The sequence below is a fragment of the Lycium barbarum genome, chromosome 9, assembly GCF_019175385.1.
Source record: "Lycium barbarum isolate Lr01 chromosome 9, ASM1917538v2, whole genome shotgun sequence".
Taxonomy (NCBI): Eukaryota; Viridiplantae; Streptophyta; class Magnoliopsida; order Solanales; family Solanaceae; genus Lycium; species Lycium barbarum.
This window is the reverse complement of record NC_083345.1, coordinates 1,246,087-1,272,053: the sequence shown is the minus strand read 5'-3', so window position 1 is coordinate 1,272,053 and position 25,967 is coordinate 1,246,087. Positions and strand designations below refer to the sequence as shown.

At 34.7% G+C, this 25,967-nt stretch overlaps 2 protein-coding genes and 1 long non-coding RNA gene across 5 annotated transcripts; all 3 read left to right on the top strand.

The window, feature by feature from the left end:
- The first annotated feature begins 477 nt into the window (after positions 1 to 477).
- Positions 478 to 11,737, top strand: LOC132611519 (DNA topoisomerase 3-beta). Of its 3 annotated transcripts, XM_060325941.1 has the most exons (16): positions 549 to 623; positions 736 to 792; positions 2,547 to 2,697; positions 3,550 to 3,653; positions 3,799 to 3,892; positions 4,284 to 4,383; positions 5,479 to 5,719; positions 6,594 to 6,756; positions 6,846 to 6,965; positions 7,647 to 7,726; positions 8,395 to 8,673; positions 9,274 to 9,442; positions 9,745 to 9,873; positions 10,193 to 10,405; positions 10,562 to 10,741; positions 10,903 to 11,737. In XM_060325941.1, the coding sequence occupies exons 4-16, from the start codon at positions 3,550 to 3,552 to the stop codon at positions 11,539 to 11,541; spliced, it is 2,511 nt and encodes an 836-aa protein (XP_060181924.1). In that variant the 5' UTR covers positions 549 to 623; positions 736 to 792; positions 2,547 to 2,697; the 3' UTR covers positions 11,542 to 11,737. The 3 variants fall into 3 exon arrangements, with proteins under 3 accessions (XP_060181923.1, XP_060181924.1, XP_060181925.1); XM_060325940.1 differs by lacking the exon at positions 2,547 to 2,697 and having other exon boundaries at positions 478 to 623; XM_060325942.1 differs by lacking the exons at positions 549 to 623; positions 2,547 to 2,697 and having other exon boundaries at positions 766 to 792; positions 3,804 to 3,892.
- Positions 11,738 to 12,127: 390 nt separating this feature from the next.
- On the top strand, positions 12,128 to 19,344 carry LOC132611520 (uncharacterized). The gene is made up of 4 exons (XR_009571704.1): positions 12,128 to 12,259; positions 12,378 to 12,451; positions 12,760 to 14,576; positions 15,798 to 19,344. It is a non-coding gene; the product is annotated as an uncharacterized LOC132611520 (long non-coding RNA).
- A 2,755-nt stretch (positions 19,345 to 22,099) lies between these two features.
- Positions 22,100 to 24,498, top strand: LOC132610804 (cytochrome b561 and DOMON domain-containing protein At3g25290-like). The gene is made up of 3 exons (XM_060325208.1): positions 22,100 to 22,902; positions 23,404 to 23,652; positions 23,976 to 24,498. The coding sequence occupies exons 1-3, from the start codon at positions 22,279 to 22,281 to the stop codon at positions 24,279 to 24,281; spliced, it is 1,179 nt and encodes a 392-aa protein (XP_060181191.1). The 5' UTR covers positions 22,100 to 22,278; the 3' UTR covers positions 24,282 to 24,498.
- Positions 24,499 to 25,967: the final 1,469 nt, after the last annotated feature.

Genomic DNA, 25,967 nt, shown 5'->3' with positions numbered 1-25,967 from the left:
CGTAGATACGCAGTGTGGGTTGTGTGGTCTCCCAAGGTTGCCATTATGTAGAAACTTATATACATATCTGTGCATATTATGTTGATAGCCTAAAGGCTTATGTTTACAAAAGTATTTATGTTTCAAACAAAATATGATTTCTTTATGATTTGAATATAAATTGATTAAAGGAGTATTAAATTAGCAGGATAAGTCATAGAACGAGCGGTGCTCGGTGGTTAGCCCCGAGTACCCGTCGCGGCCCCTAGTTGGGTCGTGACAATAATAGTCATCTTATCAGAAATGCACGCTCGAGGTGAATACACTGTACCTATCATGTGAGAGGATTAATTTTTGTGCGCAGTCATTTTTTTTTACATAGTCAATCTAAGATACTTAAATTGGGACGGGGGTATTTTTGTTTTCTTCTTTTACTTTTGACTTTTTTTTTTCTTCTCCAAATTAACCAAGCATAAAAAAAGCTACGGCTTAGATAGCTCCTTTCAGATCCAACAGCCAGCTACTATTTTATGTAACATTATATTAAGACCGTTTTAACACACAGGTCATATATTTCATTTGTCAAAACTCCAAAGTTGAGATATTTAATATTTTCTGCAAAAATGACTCCAAAAGTTCTAATGGTAACACAAATTACTACCCCTTTTGCTTAATTTACGCTTAAATTCATCACTACTATTAGTATTTTTCTTTTCTTGAAATTAATTAAATGTTTTTGCTTCCATTAATTTACAGGTAGCTGAGAAGCCTAGCATTGCTTTATCAATTGCCACTGTTTTATCTGGTGCTCAAGTAAGTTTTTTTATTTATTTATGGGTTATCAAAATCTTGTTTTTTTGTTGTTTTTTTTTTCTTTGTGTAATTTTATGTTGATTCTTGGTTTAGTTATGCTTGTTAGAAGTAACAAGTACCAATCTTGATTTGGGAAAACTACGCTCTATGTCTACTTCGGGAGAAAATATTTACACCCTTTAGCCCATATTTGTGTAATAAACACCTTTTATACACTAACACTAATATACACTTGTATACAAGGTTGATACAGTATGTATAATGCTTTCCCCTGGTACTTTAGCCCATATTTGTGTATAAACACCTTTTATACACTACTATACACTTGTATACAAGGTTGGTACATTATGTATAATGCTTTCTGCCGGTAATTTAGCCCATATCTGTGTATAAACACCCTTTATACACTACTATACACTTTTATACAAGGTTGATACATTATGTATAATGCTTTTCGCTGGTGTAATGTTGTGTAATATTCCCCAAGGATTTCACTATATATGTTGTTGTTGTATAATAGTGTATAAGCTGAAAATATGGCTCTGTGGCGTAATATTTTTATGTTGAGCTGTATATTTTTGAAAATTCCTCCCTCCCCCCCCCCCCCCCCCCCCCCTTTTTTTTTTTTTTAATCCTGGAAACCTGATGTGAATTTTTGTTCATAAAGAAATGTATTTTTACACTAATTCTATGCTTGTAAGTTGTTGGATAGTCATAGTTGTTTATATGCTGAATGTGGGATAGTTAGTTTGAAAGGAAATACATGACTAGTTTAGCAAGGAAGAAATTCAGGGGTCGTTTGGTTCGCAAACGATAGTTATACTGGGAATATAGTGTGAGGACTATCATTTGGGGATTGATAATAATGGAATTATTTAAGGGATAACTACAGCCCAATACCTTTGGGTGATCTACTTTACAAAATACCAAGCAAATGTAGTAGGTTTTGTATATTTATACTTATATACTATATGTATAACATACATATCAGTATATAAGTTTTGTATATTATGGATACTTCCGGTAATTAAATTTGGCCGAAGGGGCATTAATGAAAGAATCCCAATAATTTAATGGATATATGTTTTTCAGTAGATATTTGGTTCATTGGATTAAAACAGTTTAACCTTGATCTTTGTAAAGAACTTTTGAGGAAGAGATATGGATAAGGGTATTTATGTCATTTGATTGTTTTATCCCGAGATTGTTATCCCCCATTGAATGCGGTATAAGAATAATACAGAAATTGTGGTATAATTAGTTCCGGGATGCTATACAGGAAACAAAAATCCAACCAAACGACCCTTAATGCTTTGTTTTTATGATTCAATTTAAGACTGACGGGAAGACTATACATTTTGATTGATTGTTCTTCTGAAGTGAAAGACAACTCTCTGGGGCTTTTGAATGTATACTATAATAGAGGCTTTAGTATATCAATGGTAGGAATGTACATTTTCTGAAATGGGGGGGGGGGGGGGGGGGGGGGGGGTGCGGAGGGGATTTGGTTGTAAGTGGAATAGTCATTATTCTTGTTTTCTAAAGGATTTAACTGTAAGCAAAAGTACTTGTGAGGAAAAGAAGAAAGAGAACAAGGAAAGAGGGTGTGTGTTTGCAACATTGGGTTAAACGTCTCAAAATGAATGATTTTGAAAATTGAACTTAATGTTTTCCTCAGGTGTGGAAAGAGGGTGTGTGTTTGCAACATTGGGTTAATGAATGATTTTGAAATTTGAATTTAATGGTTTCCTCAGGTGTCAACTACAATATTTATTAGAGAAAGACTTATCATTTTGCTAGAGAAACAATTGTAATGGTGCATGGCTCACAGTCTACTTTGACAACCAGTACTAATGCAAATGCTGGAGTTGTGGCATCTTTCGTGCTGTTTACAATTCTGAAAAGGTTGTGCATATTACCTTTTTCAGGAACTGATCCCCCACTTTATCTACCTTAAAGGATTTACTAGAGTCATGCGGGATACCCCCTCCGTGTCAATTTGTTTGTCTTAGTTTGACTCGGCATTTTAAGAAAATAAAGAAGACTTTTGAATCTCGTGGTCTTAAACTAAAGATGTGTATATATATCAAATTGGCCTTTGAATCTTGTGGTCTTAAATATGCCATGCAGGATGTGGATGTATAGGGTTACTAAATATAGAAAGTGATTTTTTTTTTGAAACAGATTAAAAAGGAAAGTAAGAAAAACAAATTGAAACGGCGGAAGTACATTTTAGTTTCTGAAAATGTTATCTGGAGTATCAACAACTTGTCTACTGTGATTGAGCTCTGTTTTAATGCATAAAGCAGATTTATTTTCTGTGCGCTCCTGTAATTGCTTCAGTTTTCAGTTCATTAGATTCCTCCCTTATTTTCACGTCGTTATTCTCTTTGGAAAGTACTGATTTGGTGGATATGCTGCTTGAGATTCTTGTACTTCACGTAAATGTGTTGAGCAGTACCTTTTAGGTAATTGTATGTTGTACTGGTTGGTTATCCTCATTCCCTTTGATGGACTGTACGTTCGCGAAATAGAAGCATATTTTTTTTGGCGTAAACAGGAACGTTCAATAGAAGCTGAAGGTATTTTTTATGTTTTAGACAGCATGTAAGATAGATAGGAAGGCTTCCTTTTACTTGTAATTTTTACCTTATTTTGGGGGACTATACAGTTTGTATAGTATATCTGTTAATATATAGAATGTTACAATTATAAAAGAAAAGGTGTTCATGCAATTCTGTTATTTATTTGCCCCAGATGTCAACCCGAAGAGGTAGTACAGAAGTCCATGAGTTCGACGCGATGTTTCTAGGATCACGTGCACATTATAAAGTGACTTCAGTGTTTGGTCATGTTTTCAGGTTTCCTGTTATCCCAGATCATTAACAATCATTAAATAAAAGTCCATTGCTTGAGCTGCCAGCAATTGCTTTCCTTATATTTAAACTCGTAATTACTTCGTTAGTTCTAGTATTCAATCTGAATTTTCCGTGTCTGATAATCTAGCGTAGATTTTCCAGCAGTTTTTCAAGATTGGACAAATACAAATCCTTCAGACCTTTTCCAGGCACCGGTGCTGAAGAAGGAAACAAACCCAAAGGTACTACTTTTCCTTGTTCTTGTCTAGTAAAATTACCAGCGATTTTTCCTTTTTAATAGCTGTTATCATATTTTTGGCTAAGACCATCTCTATGCAGCTGGGTGCATTTGTTTCAAGCATATAAGCCGCTCATGTTGGTGAAAATTTGTCTTGCTTATCTCTTCCAGTAATGCCGGAATCATAGACATAAAAGTGGATACGATTGTATCTTTTTCCAATTTGTCCTTTTAGAAATTTGGGTCATTGATTCGTCTTCACATATTTGGATGAACTTAAAACTTATGCTAGTTTCTCAACTAAAAATTCCCTCAGATGAGATATTACAATGATCTTTATCTTTATTTGTTCTCATGTTTAAAATAGCAAATGCTGACTGACCTCCGGATACAAGGCTCATATTTGTAGGCATCTAAGCCAGGAAGCTCGTGGTTGCTCACATTTGGTACTATGGTTGGACTGTGATCGTGAAGGAGAAAATATATGTTTTGAAGGTACAGTTTGTTCGTGTCATTATTATTTCAATGCAGGCAAAGACTTGCTACTATGGAGGCAAACATAACACACTGCTTATTTTCAAGCCCATCCCAAAAAAATAAGCTGAGAATGAGAATTTAGAGAGATAAATATCGTTTGCCTAACTGATATGGTACAGAGGTATAGCCTGTTTGGCCAAGCTTTTGGGAAGCCAAAAGTGTTATTTAAAAAAAAAAAAAAAATTAAAAAGTGCTTTCTAGGAAGTTGGAGTGTTTGGCCAAGCTTTTAGAGAAAAAATTAGTGTTTTTGAGTCGTAGCAGAAGCTGTTTTTTAGAAGCTAAAAAAGTACCTTTTCCCTGAAGCACTTCTAGAACATTGGTAAAGCATGAAATACTGCTCTAATATTAGCAAAACTGTTTTCAAATTGATTAGCCAAACACAAACTGCTACATTTCAAAAATACTTTCTCGAAATCACTTTTAACAAAAAACACTTTTCAGAATAAGAAGATTTTGGAAGTTTGTCCTAACAGGCTATTAGTGGTAAAGACAGGGAAGAGGAAAGAAGTAGAAAGACGTGAGAGAAAAAAGTACGGATAGAGAGACTAGGTTGAATTTGCTGCTTGCTAGAAGGGAGTTGAATCGTAGCAGTTAAGAAGTAGTAGGAAGAGATTGTAAGAGGAAACTGGATAAGCAATCATACCTCCACTTTGAATCATTCTTATTCAGATATGTCATAACCATACATTTTATGGTTTGTTCTTTGAACTGATGCAAATTCCTTGGTGCTCTATTGAATAAATCCTTTTACTTTACTACCTACCAATAAAAAGTGTTTGTCTGTGCAAATTCAGGAATCACATATATCCCAAAAATATCCTCACCTTTACTCTTTTTGTGCTGGGTGGAGAGGTACACGACTCTTTCTTCAAAAAGTTGGCACCTGTGTTAGAACTTTATTTGTAGATAAATTGATGAACTGCACCGATATCACTTGATAGAACTTCCAATTGTCAACTTTTTGAATCTTTATTAGGTTGTTTTACTTCTGTTTTTTTGGAAACTTTCTTTTGTCATAATTCTTTATTCTTGCTTTTATACTTATTGGTTCAGTTATAGAGAGCACTGGATTTCACACAAGCGATGGCAGAAGAATATACCGTGCTCGATTCTCTTCTGTTACTGAAAAAGATATTCTGAAGGCAATGAATAGCCTTGCCGAACCCAACAGAGACGAGGCATTGGCTGTAGATGCACGTCAAGAGATTGATTTGAAAGTTGGAGTTGCATTTACACGTTTCCAGACTAGTTATTTCAATGGGAAATATGGAAATCTTGATGCAAGGGTTATCTCGTAAATTCTCTCCACTTTTTCCTATTGTTTGCCTATCACACTGTACCTTTATTACTTTAACTGAACTTTTGCTTTATGTTGTATTAGACAAAGCATGATACAGTCTTTAGGCTTCTTTTTTTTCTCCGTCTTCTTTGCTGTGGTTGTTTACTATCTGCCTAGTCTTCAATTGTACTTAAATGTTATGTACTGTTGGATAAGTTCTATCTAAAATGGACGAGAAAATGACAAAAAATGATCCCTTATATTTGGGATAGGTTTAAGAAAGCCCTTTAAATATACTGATGAGCAATTTTGCTCTTTAAGTTTGCCAAAATTGAGCACTTTGAGTCTCCGTCAAATATTTAACAAATTCTGGCAGTTAGATTTAACTAAAACTTGTAAAATAAAAATATTTACCAGAAACACTAGGAAAATCCCGTCAAATCGCCAGGCTGCACCATACAGTAGAAATAGGCCAAAAATAGCAAAAATTGCACCTCCACATGTGAGTTTCTCTTTAAATCCTTTTTTATTTCACGGTTACGGTCAAATCTAACAGCTGGAGTCAATAAATATTTCAGAAACCAAAAGTGCTCAATTTTGGCGAACTTAAAGGACCAAAACTGCTCATGGATACATTTAAGAGACTTTTTTTTAATCTACCCAGACATAAGGGACAATTTTTATTATTTTCTCTATAAACAAGTTTTTTCCGTCTGAGTTATGACTTGCTATAACATGGCCATTCTTCAACTGTCGTAGAAAATTGCTTTTATATGTCAATTTTCTTGTCTTGCCCTTTCTTCTTTTCTTCTACAAATTACTCTTTACCATCATATTATCAAAATTATAACAAGTCCGAATGGAACACATTTCCTATTTATAATTTCAGCTATGGGCCATGTCAAACTCCTACGCTTGGGTTCTGCGTGGACCGATACCTGCAAATCACTATGTTCAAGCCAGAAAAGTTTTGGATGCTGCATCCTTACATAATGTACAAAGGGTATGAACTCAAATTAGAATGGGACCGAAACAGGTTGTTCGATGTTGATGTGAGTTCCTCCTAGTTTGACCTTTCATGAGGTCTTGTCCAAAAGTATCGAGTCCGTGCCTCTGTTACTAATAGCTTTTAAATCAATAGGTTGCCACAATGTTCCGGAATAGAATAATGGAGAATGGTACTATGAGAGTTGTTCGTGTATCAGAAAAGCTGGAATCCAAAGGTCGTCCTTCTGGTCTAAACACAGTAAATCTTCTGAAGGTTGGTAATTTTGGCTTTCTACCAATTTTTATACTTGGGATTCCAATCTATTGAGAGATCCTTAGATTTCTGACTTTGTATTTGGTTATGCCAAAAGACAACAAAATTGCCTCAGTTTTCTTCATTGATGTATTTTATTCTATGCTGCTCGGATCCCTCAAAAATGCTGCCAGGCATCTGTCGGGTCCTCCAAAAGTAATACATTTTTTAAGGATCCGACACGGGTGCGGCGGCATCATTAAAACACGCTATTAACAAGGTAGGAAGCATTTACATTATTAAAAGTTTTCAGGAAAGATGTGAACTAAGATTCTTTACGGACATATTGAACCAAATATATAAAACTAAGTTTGCCAAAGTAGTCATCGGTACTCAAAGAATTCACCAGCTACACAACTTCAGATGTGGTTATAGCTGTCTTGGCTTTTCTGAAAGTGAAATGTGGGGGGTAACTTTTCTTTGATACCCTCTATGTGTTCAAGAAATGAAGTTCAATTATTTATATATTCACGTATATGGGTCAATATTTTATAATCTTTCTAAAACCTTGTACTCAGAAGTCCAATAAAACTATGAACTTTACCTGATTCTTTTCATGATTTAAATGTATTTTTTCGTACAGTCATTGGATTTAAACCTTCTAGTTCTGTTTTTTTTTTTTTTTTTTTTGACAATTTCCAGGTAGCTTCAAGTGCACTGGGCTTTGGTCCCCAGTTGACTATGCAATTGGCTGAGCGTTTGTACACTCAAGGTTTTATCAGGTTTTCCTCTCTGTTTTCTGACTGTAGCGTTCTTCTTTCCTTAGAGTGGCTACGGAAAACATTTGTGACATCCCCTTACGGGACTAATGAAGAGAGGGTACTTAAGTCGTCACATGTTTTTCTCTTCTTTTTGCTGTATTTTTGCACTAGCTTGGTGCACGTTTCCTTCTTTCTCTTAGTAACAAAACCTCAGCTTTGACTGATTGATAGAAGAATATTTTGATGATGTTAAAATGATGTTTGATTGGTAAGATAAAACTCATTAGAACTCACCAAGGGATGCAATCCTTTGTAGAGAGAATTAAAAATTAACAAATCAGACAAGGTACCGAGATTTTATATGTTCAAAAACTTTTCTGCCCCAGTTGAAGGTTTGGGTCGGCTGACTCTTGCGCCAAATTGTAAAGGAATTTTTTGAGGTCCTCTCAAAAAATTCTGCCCCAGTGGCTTCCTAAGGGTTTCTCGGGTTTTTAAATTGGTACGACCGAGCTCAATGAGCGCCTATCCATAAACTAAGTTACATCTTTATTAATTGTATGCTAAAAAGAGAATCACATTGAACAAGTATAACAAACACATTGAAAATTTTTACTTCTTGAAACTTCCAATGCAGTTTACAAGATCGTCCTTTTTCTTTTTGGCTTACTTCTTATTTTCCGTTCTTTCAGCTATCCACGTACAGAAAGCACAGCATATCCTTCTTCTTTTGACTTCAGAGGAGCACTGGGAGCATTGGTGCATAATCCTGTATTTGGGAATTACGCGCAAAAGCTTTTAACTGAAAGTTATAATAAACCAAAGGCAGGAACTGATGCAGGCGATCATCCTCCAATAACTCCGATGCGTTCAGCTAGTGAGGATAGTTTGGGGAATGATGCATGGAAACTTTACCAGTACATCTGCCAGCATTTTCTGGGAAGTCTCTCTCCAGATTGCAAATATAGAAGGTTGAATCTTTATCTTTTGATGAACGTCTTATAGCTTGTTTGGTCAAGATTCTAAAATCAGCTTATTTTGAAAAGTGCTTTTCAAAAAAATACTTTTGCGGATAAGAAATTTGTGTTTGGCTAATCAATTTGAAAAACACTTTTGAGCAGCAATTAGTGTTTACTAATTGACCAAACTTTTAAAAAGTACTTTTCGAAAGAAGCTACTTTTTTCCAGCTTCTGCTTCTATCAAAATCACTTTTTCTTCCTCTATAAGTTGGCCAAACACCTCAACTTTGAAGAAAAAAAACACTTTTGGCGTTGGAAAAGCTTGGCCAAACAGTCTATTTGTAACTCCTATTGCTTTGGGCTTATTTACATATCTTTAAAACTAACATACAACTTGGGTAACTCTAATCCTGATTTCTTCCTTGATCATGTCAAACAGCTCTTTTATGTATTCATATTATAGATCCAGATTCAAATCCTGTTTTTAGTGTTTTTCTTTTCTTGTTACTAGCACAGTATGTGCCAAGTATAGAGGACTGTTGCTTGTCTTTCAAGATTCTTATTATCTGGATGAGAAGTTAAGTCATATGTAAATTTTGGTATATTCTCAGGATAAAAGTTGAATTTGAAAGTGGTGGAGAGCAATTTCAGTGTGTTGGACAGCTTGCCACAGTCAAAGGATTCACCTCTATTATGCCATGGCTGGCTATTAGTGAGAAGAATCTTCCTGAGTTTGCTGTAGGAGAGAAAATTGAGATTTCTAAAGTTGAACTAGATGAGGTATCACATAATCTGTCTAATTGAAGTCATTTGCTGTTCAGCTTTGGAGTGAAGTGATGGTCTTTGTACTTCAGTAGTATTTATTGTCCCATTAATTGATTCTTTTGGTTTAAGATGTAACAACTACACCTCAATCCCAAGCTAGTTGGGATCGGTTATATGAATCTTCAGTATCCATTTTGCTCCATTTTACCTGACACTTAATTCTTTCTTTGGCCGTAAGTTGACTAAACATGTTGTATTACCAAACAGAATAATTGACTAAACGCAGCTATGTCTTGGTTTTGCTTTGGAACTTTTAGGGGAATACTTCGCCTCCAGATTACCTCAGCGAAAGTGAGCTGATCTCTTTGATGGAGAAACACGGTATTGGAACAGATGCGTCAATCTCTGTGCATATTAACAACATATGCGAACGCAACTATGTCCAGGTTTTGCTATACACAGATTGTTTTCCATTTTGCTGTTGTAGATTGTCCTCTCTATTGCTTTCTGTTATGGTTCCTTTGAGAGAAAGTGACAAAAATGGTCCCTTATGTTTAATGGTAGGTTCAAAATTGTCCCTTAAGTATGCACTTAGCAGTTTTGGTCCTAAAAGTGTCAACTTTTGGCAAACTTAAAGGACTAAAACTGTATTTTGAACCTACCCTCAAACATAAGGGACTACTTTTGTCATTTTCTCATTCCTTTGATGTGAAACGATCTTCTACAAGAAATTAGACTTCTGAGTTTGGCCAATTCGAATTGCAGGTACAAGCTGGGCGACGATTGGTTCCAACTCCTCTGGGTATCAGCTTGATAAGAGGGTACCAATGCATAGATTCTGATCTCTGTTTGCCTGACATTCGGAGTTTCATTGAGCACCAGATTACTTTGGTAGCTAAAGGTCAAGCAGATCATTCAATGGTTGTGCAGCACGTACTAGAACAATTCAAAAGGAAGTTCAGTTATTTTGTTGAGCAGGTATAAGATATTGAGCTATGTCTCTATTTTTATGGTTCTACATGATCTCTCTTACGTATGGTCGATGGCACTTTGCAGCTTGCTTTCTTTCTTTAATTTGTATTATCTAATTCTAATGCTAATTATCCACTGAACCTCGCGTCTGGCTTCACGTAGATTGAAAACATGGACGCATTATTTGAAGCACAATTTTCTCCACTCTCCGACTCTGGACGTCTACTCAGCAAATGTGGCAAATGCTTGCGATATATGAAATACATATCTACTCAGCCAGCTCGACTGTACTGTGGTACATGTGAGGAAGTTTATTACGTACCTCAGAAGGGTACAGTCAAGGTAAATATTTTATTATTATAAAGTAACTTCCAGCCCCAGTAGAATATGCCCGTTTATGATGAAATTTGAGAAGTTGGCAGTTTCTCTTTCTATTAGCACTAATTGTATGATCTCGTACCTAAATTTTTGGGCTAAACGTAGAACCTGTTTTACTTTTTCAGCTGTACAAGGAGCTTACTTGCCCGCTTGATAATTTCGAGCTGTTACTATGTAGCATGCCTGGTCCAGAAGGCAAGTCATTCCCGCTCTGTCCTTATTGCTACAACTGTCCCCCGTTTGAAGGCATCGATACACTTTTTGGCGCTCCAAAAACTGGAGATTCTTCCAAGTTGGGAAAGGGAGTTGGAATGCCTTGCTTCCTCTGTCCACACACCACATGTCCGCATTCCGTGATTGCACAAGGCGTTTGTGCTTGCCCGGAATGCAGCGGTACACTTGTTCTCGACCCAGTCAGCGCTCCAAAATGGAGGCTTTATTGCAACATGTGCAATTGCCTTGTTTCCTTGCCTGAAGGTGCTCATCGGATTTCTACCACTCAGGATAAGTGTCCGGAATGTGACTCAACTATCATAGAAGTCGATTTTAACAAGAAAACAACTCCCTTAAAAGATGGTGCTACACTCCATAAGGGATGTATTCTTTGCGACGAGCTGCTGCATTCACTCGTGGAAATGAAACATGGAAGATCGTTTTCTAGGCATGGAAGGAGAGGACGAGGTAGAGGAAGAGGAAGAGGTAGGGGAAGAGGACGGGGCAACAACAAACAACAAGACCCTAAAATGAGTTTCCGAGATTTCTGAAGTGTCGTTTGATAATTTTGCTAGAATTCTTGTATTATGATTTTGATTTTCCATATAAAATTTGTTAAGTGGAGATCATTTTGTAGAGCTGACCCCCTTACTTGTTTAGGACCGTGGTAGTTGGAGATCATTTTGTAGAACTAGGAGCATATGTTGTTTTTCAAAAGAAAAATAAAAGAAGATATGTGGGATCATATTAATTTGTTTGTTACCCTTTAGCTTTCATGCATGACAGTTGCACTTCTATATCTCCATGATTATTTGGTAATCTAGATGATAATCTTTTTTCAGCTTATTGATAATTCGTTCAAGGTTTATCTTAACTATTTGAGTTTTTAGTTATTTCTACTATATTAGAAGCACCAGTTAGGTCCCTTTGGTCGTCCGTCATCGTCCATCCAAGGGCAAATCCATCATTTAGCTCAAGGGCATTTCGGTCATTTCACTTTACTACTTAAATCTAGAAGACTCACTTTACCATAACAATTGCCGACTTCCAAACAAACCCATCTCTCAGTTTGCCTGCTTCCAGAAAATACTCGGAGTTTTTTTCACCCCTTCAATTGGTTTTGCAAGTTCAGATATATGTTCCTGTTAAGTTTTTGTCCAAATCTTCTATTTCTTCTTTTGATCTTTTTTTACATTTTCAAGTTCTCTTCAGATTTCTCATTTTCTTGGTTGAATTTCATGGCTATTGAACGAAAGATAAAACTTTTAGGTGAAACAGATTATTGTTGTAATAGTAGTTGCTTTAGAATTCTTTTCGAATTCACAAATGTTAGTTCAAATTATGTTAATACCCAATCTGATTGCTTCTTTTTTTGTTGTTGTTTCAGACGATGAAAAAGTAACTTTTTGGTTCTCATCTCTTGTCTTTCGTCCATTTCCATCTTTGGACCTATTAGTGGAGGTATAATAATTTAGTGCTTGAACTAATTTTTGTGCAAGGTTGTATTTCACACATGGGATGGCATGTCTGCAACTCATTAGTAAATTAAAAGCTATCATCAGCTATAGGCCAGCACCTAATGTCAACTTTTAACCCAACAAAAAATATTTTTTCTCTGAAGTAGATAGTTGCTTGATTAGGGCTTTTTGTACTTTGTTAATTGTTACCCAGAGTGGTAAACTTGAGAACTTTTTGCAGTTTATTTCACTGTGTGGCATTTATACATATTCCTAAATAGTAAATCTATTTCCGATTTCAATGTGTTTCAGGGCATAAGTATTCACAAGCTATTGCTCTGTACACACAAGTGATTAAGTTGAACAGTGAGAATGTGGTGTACTGGGCTAATAGTGTGTTTGCTCACATCAATTTGAAGGAATATTGCAGCGTAATAGAGGACGGAGCTAAAGCTATTGAAATTGTCCCTAGATATTCAAAGGCTTGTTTCAAATTGTCAAAATATTAGAAAAGAATTGTGCTTACTTTTTTATTGTTTTTGATGTAGGTTGATACGGGTGCTGTGTGCTTAATCTCTGATGGGTTGTGATCGGGGTTGCAGGGTTATTATAGGCGAGAGGCTGCATATTTGGCAAAGGGAAGTTCAAAGATGCATTCAAGAATTTTCAACAGGTTGGTATTGTTTTTTGAACATGTTAAGTTGTATCAGCTGCATATTGCTGGTGATAATCAAATTGTTCTTATTTTTTATTTTAAAGCTTTACTACAAAATATATCTTGAGAAGAACATTGCTTATGTAACTAGCTACCACATTTAGAAGAGAAGATAATGCCATACCAATGACATTGTTTGTGCATTATGTTATTTGTGACCTTTAAGATTCCTTGTCAATTCTATGCTCCAGCAACTTCCATATGTACTAGATAAGTTATCTGGAAATACTAATAACATTTTGACATCAAATTTAAGTTCAATGACATTTAGTTGTAGCAGATTAAGGTAGAAGATGACCAATCCCACCCTTGAACATCTGAAGAATTTTTTAGGCAGAATTGGCATAATTATTATTCTTTTTTGTTTTCATTTGCAGAAAGAAGTCATATGGTTGATTCTGGTTAGTTGTCAGAGCAGGTCATATTTGTGGAACTTTTAGTTGCATTAGTTGCAAATCAGTAAACTTGAATGAAAAACTTTTTGTTATCCTTGACTCAACCTACAAGCTCCTAAGTCACATAGAATATTAAGAAAGTGAACTTGCATTTGTTTCTAATTTTTCTACTATTATAGAAACATGAGTTTCAGAGTAGATCGTAACACTTCATGATGAATGGATATGTGAATCTTGAAACTTTTTACGTTTCAATGAGCTTGGTGTGATTAAAAGAGAAGACAAAGTTGTTTTATATTATCTGTTAGTTATTAACAATCAAAAAGAATATATGTTGGTTATTCCAAAAAGGCTTATAATTGTCCTGATTCAATTAGTGCTTTTTTCTTCTTCGAAGGATAATGCAAAACATTATTTTTCCTTTTAGATGAGTTTTCGCTTTTAATAGGTTATGTATATACCAATGAGCCATTTCATATGTGATTTCTATGGCATTAATTTGTATAGTAGATATCCATGTTCAACTTAAAGTTTATCTGGAAGATAAGGTTGTGAGGCTCATTAATTTTTACTTCTACGCTTGATTTTTCTTTTTCTCATGCGAAATATATTTTGTTGAGAAAATATGCATAATTAGAAACCTGAAGCTTTGGTGGAATGGAGAAATGCCCAACTTTCATGGGATGGAAAAGGAATAAGCGGAGTGGAATTTCTAGCTTTCTGGAATGAGGCTTGGACGGCTCAGTTGTCAATTAAATTCCATGTTCTTTGTTGGTAAAAAGGCATATACCATTCAAGATTAACTGTACGCCATGGGAGGGAAATGATGATTGTCCTACTATTACTGCTCTTGCTGCTTTTGGGCTATATTCCACACTGCCAATATGCTAAAAGCTCTAGAGCTTTGACCTACAGTCGAGGTGAAAGCAAAGCAGTTACAAAAACGAGATACAGGGACCGAGTGGAAGAGTTAAAAATCTATAGGCCTATCCGACAACATCTATGTAGTTGAAGTGCAGGTACCACCAAGCTTAATTTTATTTTTTCTTCAATATAGCTTTAAGTAGCCATGTGACTAGGAGGTCACGAATTCGAGCCGTGGAAATAGCCTCTTGCAGAAATGCAGGGTAAGACTTCGAATTCGCACATTATGCTTCTCAGATATCTTTTCTCATGGTTTGGGGAGGTTCTCTCTTTTACTTAATCTCAATGGTGATAATGATTGCAAACTTTAGAATATAAATGAGCGGTCATTTAAGTTGTATTTTTTCCTTGGAGCTGCGACACATATATGAAACATACATCGACTCAAACCATCTTTAGGACGGGTAGTACATATTGTATCCCAAGGTCAATTAACATTTATCTTGAAATAGCTTTTAAACGTGTGATTCTTTCAATGTTTATAGTTGTTTATCTTCACGCAAGTACATTAAATTTCAAAGGATCTCTCCTTATTTGAGGGTATTTGTTTGAATACAACTTAACTGATATTGACAACTTAAAATTGATTAACATTAATTATATCAGTGTATAAACTTGTGTAGTTTTACGTTTAATTTTCTTCGTGTGCAACTTTTCTGTCTGTGCAAATTCTATATATGGCTGTCCTTTACCACCAAATGGCGTTTTTCAGTCCATGTAGTTGATTTTTTGGTAGAATTTGTGCTAAATTTGAAGTTTTTATTACTCTGATGATGGAGGGATTCAGTCCATGTATTTGCTGTTGTTGTTGAATTTGTGCTAAATTTGAAGTCTTTCCATGTAGTTACTGTTGTTTTGGTGGTTTAAGTGGTAATTGAGAAATATACTGATGATCTTTTTCTTTACTGCTATTATTGTGTAGCGGCTAAATTTGAAGTGTTTACTAGACTTGGTAAGTAGAATAGAATTCACTCCATGTAGTTGATGTTGTTCTGGTGGTTAAGTGATAAGTGAGTGAGTAAAGTTTCCTTGACATATCGACTTTCATGTAATGAGTTACATGTTCTAGCTACTGAAAATGCATTTTCATAGCCTTGCATCCTTGGATATGTTTTCTTATATAAGTGAACTGGTGTTATTCAATGAGTTTTGCATGCATCTACTCTTTTTTTTTTTTTTAACAAAAGCATGAGAAAATGCGAACAGGGTTATTTAGTGGATATACTAAAACTTCTGATCTATATAGTTTTACCCTCAAGTTAAAAAACGTTTAGAACAGGTGTATAAATGATCTGTTCTGTTGTGACTTTTTCCAGGGACTTCATACAGGCCATCTAAACTGCCACCAACCCACTTCAGCTATAAGCATACAGATTAGACCATGCTTATTTAGGAAGCATTATGCTTTTAGTTTTGATAAATGTTCCTCTCTGGTCGAACTTAAATGGACCATTCCTGCAGCAAAAGGAAATGCCAACTTTGTACTACTGTTGCTGCTAATGTTCTTACTGCTCTTAACTGAATATTGTATCTCTGTAGGGATGATGAAACAACTACATTCTGTTGTATTTCATCTTCACACTTCCTGTACAAACTTCTCATGACACTTAAAATGTAGCTATATGTTCTTTTTTGGGTTGAGCATAGTTTATTAATTGCAGCTCTATCAGTGTTCCTGTCAAATTTTAGTTTAACTTTTGAGCTTTCCGTCCGTGCTTCTTCTAATATGCTTAGTTGTATCCTTCTGTAAATTTCTTCCTTTACAAAAATCATAAGCTATATTACATCGAGAGACACAGTGGTTCACATGGACAAAAAACTAAAAACTATATGTATTAATTTACTGGTGCTTCAATCTTTGACCTTTTGCAGAGTTGGGGACAAAAGATCTGAAATGGTATCTTATATCAAACTGAGATTGTAACGTTAACATGTTGCATCTTCTTTCTCCATTTTTTTTATGACATGGGAACCCGCAGACGCTACCCTTCGGGTGCGCACAGGGTAAACTCAGCTCCTGTGCAATAGCTCGCAAACCACACAAGAGAGGTAACCCGCACTAGGCAAGCCCGGTGCGACGAGCTAGATCTAGAAGGCAAAATCCCCTGCTGTCGTAGGCAGGGGGTTTCGAACTTGAGACCTCCATTGTGAAAGCCCCATGCTCAACCAACTAAGCCACCCTTGCGGGTTTCTTTCTCCATTTTTGAGAAAGCTAAAATAGATAGGGTCATGTCTTGAAAGATACTTATGAGCTGGTTAAATTACATGTCCAAATATGGTTTCAAATTATCCAAGCGGCTCCTAAATCATTTTTTAATATTTCCTCCCAATAATTTCTTTCTCTGACTTCTCTTCCTTTCTAATTCCATTTAGTCCACATGTACTTTGAATTCTGAATCAAGCAATGAAAAAAGGGTAAAGTCTTAGCAGGAAAATCTCATTATGGTTCTATACTTGTACTATGATTTGTTATCTTTGACCTCTTAGAAAGGGAGGGAAATCGGTTTGACAAATGTCAAGCTAGTTAACTGAGCTATGAAATTGTACAGATTACTTGATAATTAATAAAAAGTCTTAGTTGCCAAAAGAAGAAGGGGAGGGAAACTGAGTTATAATTTGTAACCCTTTTGTATTTCTTTGTAGGAAGAGTGATGTTATAGGTGGTATGTAGCAATCCAGCTATTAGAATAGGCTATATTCGACGGGAAGTAGAAAGAGTAAAATATGTTGGTTTTCTATGAATGGTTTATGAAGAAGTAATTGTTCATTTTACCATTAATTGTGAAAGACCAAAGTATTAACTTACATTGTGCTGGTGTATCATGTCAAAGCATTTCATGCATCTTATGTATATGACTTTTCATTATCTATTTTCACTGGAAATTCGAATAAAAAGTATATTGTTAGTACTATGCTTTGTTGTCGAATGGCATAACTTCCCTTTTGGATCGTCAACATAGTAGTTCTGAACCTCAATTTGGTTGTTCCTTCGACCGAGACTGTAGTTTTACTACAAGGAAGTGTGTTTGCTCTTTCGCGTTTGATTATTTTGTTAAGATGGTATCTAAATTTCTTGAGCCCCCACCTTTTATTCCTACTGATGTCCCCGGAGTTGATCACTGTCTTTTGTTGAAAAAAATTGGTGCTTCAAGAATATCTGTGCACATTTCTTGCTGGAATGTATTAGTGGAGTCATTGTTTTAATCATCATAAATTTTCTTTTTCTCAGATTTGTGCATCAATACATTAAGAGGTTCAATCTCTAAAACTAGAGGAAATTTGACATACGTACCTAAACTGTTAAACCAACAACTTTATAATTTTACAACCAATCCCTTTACAGTGATTCGTTTCAAATCCATTGCCTGCCTATGACCAAAAGGGACGATAATTGTGTCAAAATCTTAAAAGTCTCGCCTCATGTTGGGTCGGGGCGCAGCACGGGCAATGCCCTAAATTTGGCAAAAAATTTGTCACTTTGGCTAGGACTTAGTTTTGTGTTAGCTGTGGAAAGAGGTGTACTGCTTTTTGTGGTAGCTGTGGAAAGAGGTGTGGCATGCTGCTCCCATTTAAACACATCTTGAACAGAAGGATATGCAGTCATAACATGTTTTTCATTCTTAAGAGTTGAATTGGTATCAGTTGATTTATTTTACTAAGCTTCGTTTTGTTTTGTGCTTGCTACCATCCTATTCTTATAGGATCATATTTTTAACTTATTGTAGTTTCATAATTATCTCTTTCTAAATTATTGGATTGTGAAGTGATATTGTTCACATAAAAGTACATTTAAGCCGGAATGTCAGGCCCACGCATCACGTAAACCATGATCCATGTACATTCTTATGATAATGATTTATATGACATCTAATTGCAATAGGAATATATATAATCTGGGAAGAAAAGTATTTAGAATCTCCAGGTCATTATTAGTAGATGAATAAGGATGAGTAAGATGGAATAAGATTCATCAAACATTCCAACTAGAAATATAACTGTCAAAAAGAAGATAAATGCCAATCAACTTTACAATAATGGAACCATCTACTCACATATATGTGTCCTATAAAATATGGTGTAGACTAGAAAGAGTATCACGACTAAAAGAATCTGATCTCATAATTGGTATATGCTTATTAATTTATCCATGAAAAGCCCTGTGAAATTGAAATGACGAATATTCCTTTTTTGTAAATTGTGGTACACTGTAGCAAAATGGCTTTCTCCATCAAGGAGTTATATACATGAAGGTGTTCTCAGGAGCCTTTAGAAACTAATTGGTCCTGTATGATACCATTGACAGACAAAATTTAAGTAAAGAGGATTCTAAACACTCAAACCATTTAAATATGACTTGTGTGGACTGAGTCAACAGTGGTAAATAAGCCTGCAATATTGAAAGTTCATGAAAGCAAAAGAAAGACATAATTACTCTGAGCTGTAAATGATTTACTTTTGGAACGATTTTGCTCGACATTAATTGGCAGTTGAAGTTTATCGATGGAAGTCGGATGTGCCGGAGACATTAGCATGGAGGATAGTGCAATATGCACTGGACAGTTTCAAGAGCACAGAGCATTACACGCTTTCTAGAGTGTTCACAGTGGTGGAAAGTATGATCATATTACTGTCAATTGTAGCCAATATATTTGGCCTTTATAGTGTTGTGTTTTTTTATGTCAGATAACTTACTGTGAGAAATTAGAATTTAACAATTCTTAGTAGTTGTAAACAATGATCTTCATAGGTTAGATATTAGTTGAGAAACAAACAAGAAATATGTATGTAATTTGATTCTTTATGTTTGGTCCCGTTTGATCATTCATTCATTCATTCATTCATTATGAAGCTATATTGTTTTCCCTTTCTGTTCTTTTATCTTCAGTCATTTCTGCTTTCTTGATTTGGCCAGTGTTTGGCCTTTGTAATGCCCTGCTTTTATTGTCTTTTCTGAAATCCATGAAGAAATTGACATGTACCAATTGTTGATAGTTGTGAAAAATCAGTTCTCTGGTTATAAAGTTTCTATGGTTACTTAAGGTTGCTTATGAAGATTTTGGAATGTCTACAGAAGTATAGACAATTGACACTAACAACAACATAAATATGATGTCTACACAGTGTAATCAACATAACTGTGGAATTATGCTAGATATGTTGTTGTAGTAGTAGTATCAACATAAGTATATTTAACAGTGATGTATCAACTGTATTGCACCACCCTGGCGTCTCTCTGTCAAACTACAATGTTATATTAATCGTATTTTGAACATAGTACATACATATATATATATATATATATATATATATATATATCACTATCTAAACACAACTACATATACATAGATACACTATAATCCGAAGTGTTGGGCCCGTGCGCAGCACGGGCATAACCCATCTAGTTATCACTATCTAAACACAACTACATATACATAGATACACTATAATCCGAAGTGTTGGGCCCGTGCGCAGCACGGGCATAACCCATCTAGTTATATAGAGGAAAAAGAGATTATATTAATATTTATATTTCCTATTTTAGAAAACAGATTTACAGAAATATTCCTCTCAAATATTGAAGTTAACTACGTAATAATCTTTTTCACAGCTTTGGATATTTTCTTCTAGGTATGGAAACCATATGAGTTACGACGTTCTCAATATTTTAATATTTGATAAAATATCAACATATTGTGTATAGGTTTAACCTGCATTATTTAACCCCCTTGTAATTTCGAAATTTGCATTGTAATCCCCTAGAATCATGTTAGGTGTAGAAAATTAGGGGAATTTAGCGTAAGTATCATTTAAATAGCCTAATAGTATTAAAAATGTATATAACTTAAACTCTTTGTCAGTTAAGGCAGTGCCAATTCTTAGAATGTTACAGCATTTTACCTCTTTATATATTACTTAAGTTATAATCTTTAATTTAAAGGTCTCCAAACATAGTATATTGCCAAAACTTAGTCAATTTGGTCAAACTGAACTGGCTTTATTAATCGCATATCATCATCATTTTGATACCCTCTATAACTATAATTATGAATTATCTATTTCAAAAGATACGCAATTTAATTAAAAACAATTGCCTAGATCCTTTGCATGGGATTTAAAAATGGTACAATAATTTGGTGAGAAAAGTCTTGTATATTTTTTTTTTTAAAATTCTAGGAATATACCAAAAATTTGTAATTAAGAGTCTTGTTTGAGATCCTAGCAATGCACTTAATTGTATTTATGAAGATAAAAATTGACTCTCGCGTTGCTAGCATATGTTCTGCTTATCCTATGGTTCGACATGTATTTGTCCATATTCTTTTGCATTCTATAATTAGCAAATCAAAAAGAATCTACACATATGATCATATCGGACTAGATATTTATACCAAATAATATTAGTTAGTTATATATTGAGATTTGAGTTTTACAAACACGAATTAATTAATTTTGACTAGGAGTAGAAATGTAAAAAGGCACATGTCATGTATTTGATATAAATACAGAATATGAACAAAAAATATTCTATAAGCAATCTTTACCCGTGGGATCATGCGTACTTAACACTATTTTAGTGAAAGCTTTAATTCAATCAACAATGGGATGTTATCTCAGAGAATTCCAAAAACTTTTGTATATCTTACTTCAAGCTAAATATATTTTACAACAAATAACTTATAATTAAGGCTTGTGGTGAGATGGATAGAAAATCTCTACTTTTTATTAGATGTCTTGATAAAAAAGCTCTTTCCCTTTCGATAAGTCTAACACCACACAATCCAAATTAATGGGGGTCTTAACACAGATACCGAAATCGAGTGGAAACAAAAAATACAACAAACAAGTTGATTATTTTTTTCATTTTCAGCTCCATTTTCTTTGGAAGGATATTGAGGAGGTTTGGGTTGGGGGGCGGGGGGTGGGTTAAGATTGGGGACCCCTTGTTGTGGTCCAATTTTGAGACAAGAATTTATTTTACGTAACATAGCATGGGAATCTTTTGATTATGTCAACAATTGGAAGAATAAAGTAATTGGGTGAAGAGAAATGATAATATTGAATACCTAAATAAATAAAAAGAACATAAAGAAAGGATAATATACGTCACAATTTTGCATCTTTTCCCTTCCTGTTTGGTTATTATGTTCAGAAAAAAGGAAAGGAAATGAAGATGAATTCTCTTTATCTTGGCCTACATGTCTAGTAAAATAAAGGAAGGAGGGGGTGTTGAATAAAAACTCCTCTTGTCTTAAACTGAATACTCTTGACTCTTGTTAATAGTCAAATGGACTAAACTTATATACAGTGATTTATTACTATCACGAAATATTTACCTATTGGAATAGACTACCTACCTTATGTTCAAGGTCACTAATTTCATAAATTATGAACATTTACCTGTAATTATTTTTTAAATGATATGATAGTAGAAAAATTATTTATACTGTTACTGTACAAAAGCTAAACTCATAACTTGAATCCAATTTTAAAAAAATTCATTTCTTAAAGCAAGAAAAAAAACATAAAGGAAAAAAGAATCCAACCATGTCCCTTTATACAAAGGACCCTACGACTCTGCCTTATGAATGAGGTAAAGTCACACTCCCAAAGTCCATTTGCTACTATATATAAGGCTACAAAATGCCTTTATGTTTTTTGCTATACTCTCTAAATTGTTCCATCAACATTATATCTCCCACTTGTAGTAGTTGGTGACCACAAATTCTCATCCCAACACACAAACTAAGAAGAAGAAAAAAGAAGATTGAAATTCTTGTAATTTCAAGAACTTTAGACATGGGATTGTATCAATCATGTTGTATTATAGTCCTATGTTTTATGTTCTTGCTTCTGAAACCTGAATTTTCACATTCCATGTCATGCACATCACAGAAGTTCACCAAGAACAAATTGTATGAACATTGCAATGACTTGCCACATTTGAATTGTTACATCCATTGGAGTTACAATTCAAAAGATTCTTCTTTAAATTTAGCCTTTTTAGCTACTCCTACTAAGCCTGATGGCTGGATAGCATGGGGAATCAATCCAATTGGGGCAGGAATGGTTGGTACACAAGCGTTGATCGCATTTAAAAGTTCCAACAGTACCATAGTCGCGAAAACGTTCAAGTTGAACTCGTATAAGTCCATCGTGCCAGGGGAACTTGCATATCGCGTTTCGAATATGGAGGCTATGTATAGTAACGGGATGATGGTAATTTTTGCTAGTGTAAAATTACCAAAAGGAATGAGAGAATTGAATCAGGTTTGGCAAGTTGGAAGTTCAGTCTTGAATGGTACATTTCCAGGAATTCATGATTTTCAGCCTGAAAATTTGAATTCCAAGGGAAAACTTGATTTGATGAAAGGACAAAGTGTTAGCGATGGTCCTGACTATTCTATGCTCAAGAATCGAAATGTAAGTTTTTCAAGAAACACCCTTTTCATTTTTTTAAATAATGGTGGTGTCAAGATCCGCCGCTTAAGCCGCACCACGACTATTTCGCAGATACTAGTTACTTCCCATCATTATAGTTATCTGGTAATTTTGTCCACCAATATGCTTAGATAAATAGGAAGAAATCACCTTGCAAGTTTTGTCTTTGTTAGAAATCACCTTGCGAGTTTTGTCTTTGTTGCTAGAATTTGAACTCTTGAGTCTCCTATGACTTTTGTCCCACTTCAACAACCACTAGAGTGTAAGCTACGTTGTTCAAATTCCAAAAAAATGTTGCCGCACTAGTGTCGAATTCTCCAAAAATACACTAATTTTGGAAAATCCGACATGCACCAGTCGACATTATTGAAGAGTCTGAGCAACATTGGTGCTGAGAAATTCCCATTTCATTTTGTTTGTTGATTAATTAGTTCATTTATCTTCTTCTTCTTTTTTTCTGATATTTGAATTTATGGTGAACAGATTCATGGAATTCTGAATGTTGTGAGTTGGGGAATTCTATTTCCAGTAGGAATTATGATTGCAAGGTATCTAAGAACATTTGTAGATCCAGTGTGGTTTTATGTTCATGTGGCTTGTCAATTATCATCTTATACTATTGGAGTTGCTGGCTGGGCCACTGGTCTAAAACTTGGAAGCCAATCCAAAGGAATTGTGTACACTGCTCATAGAGATTTTGGTATTGCCTTGTTTTGTCTTGCAACTCTACAGGTATTTTGTTAAGTCTAAATCTTTAACTCCTTTACCTATAACTTCTTTAATTTAGAAGGTCAATTTGGATTAAAGGGAAAATCTCTTTTTTATTTTTTAGAGTTTAAGTTATATGCACCGTCAAATTAAAAGAAATTTCTACACTATCGGGTCATACAAATGATATTTATAGGTAAGGCACAAATAAAAAGTGAATTTCTAATCTTAAATATAAGGCGAGTTTTGACCCCACTTGGGATACCCTCGGGTGCTGAGATTATTGTGTTTGTATTATACAAGATTGATGCCAAACTTTTTTCCCAATGATCCTCTTAAAATCGTAGGTGTTTGCACTATTTCTGAGGCCAAAGAAGGATCACAAGCACAGATTTTACTGGAATATGTATCACCATGGAGTTGGATATGGTGTACTTGTTCTAGGCATCATCAATGTTTTTAAGGGTCTTGAAATTTTGCAACCAGGAAGCAAATGGAAATTGGCTTATATTATTTTCCTATCAATTCTTGGAGGAATTGCTCTTATTTTAGAAGCAATTACTTGGACAATTGTACTTAAAAAGAAGCCTGGACAATCAAATAACAAGCTTTATGATGGACAAAATGGAAGACAACAGACTCTCACATCTTGAAGTTATTCTCTTGATTTTTATTTTTTATTTTCATATACATATTTGTTTTCCTGTGGTTGGGCTGAGTATTATATTTTTTAATTTATTTTTGGTTGGGGCTGTATTCTATTTTGATATTTTCTTGTGTAGAAACCATGCTCTATGAGAGTAGCTTTTGTTGTCGTATTGCTTCCTTTATTTACTAAATAATATATATAGATGCTGTTTTTTTCCCCTATATGTTTGCTTGCCCTCACTGGCTGGTCAATGAGATTTACCCTCTTTTCATTGTTTATGTACTATTATCCATCAACATAAAAATTAAATTCTTTAGTTGCTTTACTATGCAATTTAATTTTAACAATTAAAATCTAAAGTGAGATTAACACATATCACTTAATATTTCCACGCACTCGTCTATTATTAAGAGCCGACTTAGACAAAAGATAAAAGAGAATTCGTATTACAATCATCTGTACTTTTGTAGTAATTGCTACGCTGGGAATGTTAACACAAGGTTGGTTATTCATGAGCGAAAAATGAAACGGATTACTATAGACATATGAGAGACTTATTATTGCTTATTTTGAAAGGATTTGGGATCAGTTTCCATGTGAAAGAATGATTTTTTCAATCTTAGGGATTTTCTTTCTTCTCTCAAGATACTGGCTTAATCCACTCTATACTTTAATTTTTCTAGTATTATAACTTTCAACCACCCTCTGATTATTGTTTATATTAAAACAAAAAATAAAAGCAACAATAATAACAATAACATTTTAGTTCCAAACAAATTGAGGTCAATATGGTGAAATCCTTGCTTATTTTTCATCACATTAGGATGTCGATGTCCGATATCTGTATTATAGGATTCGTTATGAATTGATAAATTTTTACGATGGTCGCAGTCTATCACAACTCTCCTCCTTTATTCGAGTTTGAGACCGACATTGTGAGCAAGCTCACACAGACGGAATTAAAATAAACAAAAAGCAAAAGCACAACAATTATTATACTTCATAGTAATACTTCCTAAGTTGAATAATTTTATGGTGGTAGAGGCTCACCAACAAAAGTTGTGTGAGGCTCCATCCATTGCTTTGACAAGTTGACAAACGAAAAAGAGTGGGCAAACAAAATTACTTGTGGGACCCGAAATTCCACTTGTCAAGCAATGGATGGAGCCTCACACAACTTTTGTTGGTTGAGCCTCTACTGCTTTGACAAGTTGACAAAAGAAAGAGTGGGCAAACAAAATTACTTGTGGGACCCGAAATTCCACTTGTCAAGCAATGGATGGAGCCTCACACAACTTTTGTTGGTACGAGGCTCAACCAACAAAAGTTGTGTGAGGCTCCATGTGGTACAATTTTTTTTTCTTCGTTGAGCCATAAAATGTCATTGTTCAACCAAATATTTAGTAGGCTTTGCCATGAAAATTAAATATTTTTCACTTTATTTGAAATGAGTTGAAGATGGAGTTGTGTTTGGTTATATTTTTTGCAAAGAATATTTGGTTGTTTAAGTAGGCGTTTGGCCATGAAAATCAAATTTTTCACTTTATTTGGTATTTTGGAGTTGGAGTTGAAGACGGAGTTGTGTTTGGTTATAGTTTTTGAAAAAAATATTTGGTTGTTTCAATGTATTGAAAGTGAGAAAAAAAGTGAAAAGGGTGAAAAACAAGTTTTGGTTGTTGGAATTTTTATG